Genomic DNA, 1,702 nt, shown 5'->3' on the forward strand with positions numbered 1-1,702 from the left:
CTCCAATCCTCTTAGCAACTTCGTGGCCTCCTCTGGCCTTGCTCCAACAGTTCCATGATGTCCTTCTGATGCTGAGGACACCAGAACTGTGTGCAGTACTTCAGGTGGGTCTCACCAGAGCAGAGAGGAAGAATCACCTCTTTTGCCCTGCTGCCCACACTCCTTTGGTGCAGCCCAAGATTGGGTTGGTCTCTGGGCTGAGCTCACACTGCAGCTCATGGGGAGCTTCTCCTCCAAATCCAACCCCAGTGTGAGACACAGAAGCTGCAGCAGGAGCAGCAGTGAGGCTGACCTGATGATCAAACACCAGCTTTGGCCCTCCATCCGCCGCAGTGTCCTCGCTCAGCAGCATCCAGGTGTTGGTGTCAATGTCGTAGCGGTAGAAGTCACTTTTGAGAGATTTGCTGTTCCTCACGGAGGAATCCAGGTACCGTCCCAGCGTGTAGATCTGCCTGCGCTGAATGTCGATGCACATCTTGTGGCAGGACCTGGCACTGGGACCACTCTGCCAAAGAAAAGCAACACACAAATTAGGAGAAGAGATTTCATGTTGCTCCAGGTAGGGCACTAAGGGCAGATAAGTATCGGCAGCAACTAAATCCTTTGAGAGTTCAGGGAAATCTGCTTGGAATCAGATGCAGGATTAGTATCATGGAATCATCAGGGCTGGAAAATTAAGATCATCAAGTCCAACTGTCCACCTAGTACTACCACTGAGATATTGAGACATACATATATATACACACACACAGAGACACATTTATGTCTAACTTGTTTGTAATCAAATACAGGATTAACATCATGGAATCACCAAGGTTGGAAAAGACCTCTAAGATCATCAAGTCCAACTGTCCACCTAGTACTATGTATCTATGTATCTATGTATAAGAGGATGTATCTATATATCTAAGAGGACATTTCATAGCTTTAGTCCTTTAGGAAGACACCAGAAAAAAAAACCTTAATGCATTTGTCTAGTATTAGCAGCAATTAAAAAAACCTTTGAAAATTCAGGAAAATGTGCTTGAAATCAAGTGCAGAATCACTAAGGCTGGAAGAGTGAAGATCATCAAATCCAACCAGTCACCAAGTACTACCACTGATATATCTGTAACTGTGAGAGGACATTCCATAACTCCTGTCCTTTAGAAAGACATCAGCAAAATCCTGAATGCATTTGTCACATCCAGCTTAGGACCTGAATCATTTCTGTCAGACTCCTTAGAAAACAGCCACTTTCTCCCCCAAGTGCTTCTCAGAGGCGTGTGAAAGCTACTTGATCTTTTAAAATAACAGAAGTTGATGCACATGAGAGGCAAATTAAGATGTCACAGCCTATAAATAAGCACACAGGAAGAAGATTAAGAAGCGCTCTATTACAAGAGCTCTTTTTTATTAATAGGCTGTTTTCTAACAGATCATAACCAGACACTCCCACAAGCAATCACAGCCCCTAATGGGTCTTGGAAGGTAAAAGAAGCACTCCCTGTCCTTCACAGGCAGATATGGCCCTGCCAGCCTCCAGCTACAAGGAAGTTTCCCACGGTAAGCAAAGCTGCTCTAGGTTATGGTTCTCAAGAGAAACACACCGAGTGCCCCTGTCAAATTATCCCTGATCCATCCAGGAGTGCTCAAAAGCTAAATCAGGGAGCAATTTATCCAATGCCACGGTGACAATGACACGCAGTACTGGGCAGCATCA

General features: G+C 45.1%; 1 protein-coding gene across 1 annotated transcript in view; it reads right to left on the reverse strand.

Moving 5' to 3' along the window:
• The window catches only part of MKLN1 (muskelin 1, intracellular mediator containing kelch motifs), a gene marked incomplete at its 5' end in the record, with an annotated part of 68,789 nt that overhangs the window by 23,598 nt on the left and 43,489 nt on the right, over positions 1-1,702 (reverse strand). The window contains one exon of the mRNA XM_009083503.1: positions 293-505. Within this exon, the coding sequence (XP_009081751.1) occupies positions 293-505 (213 nt within the window). The remainder of the gene's footprint in view (positions 1-292; positions 506-1,702) is intronic.

This window comes from Acanthisitta chloris, unplaced genomic scaffold, assembly GCF_000695815.1.
Source record: "Acanthisitta chloris isolate BGI_N310 unplaced genomic scaffold, ASM69581v1 scaffold9871, whole genome shotgun sequence".
Lineage (NCBI taxonomy): Eukaryota > Metazoa > Chordata > Aves > Passeriformes > Acanthisittidae > Acanthisitta > Acanthisitta chloris.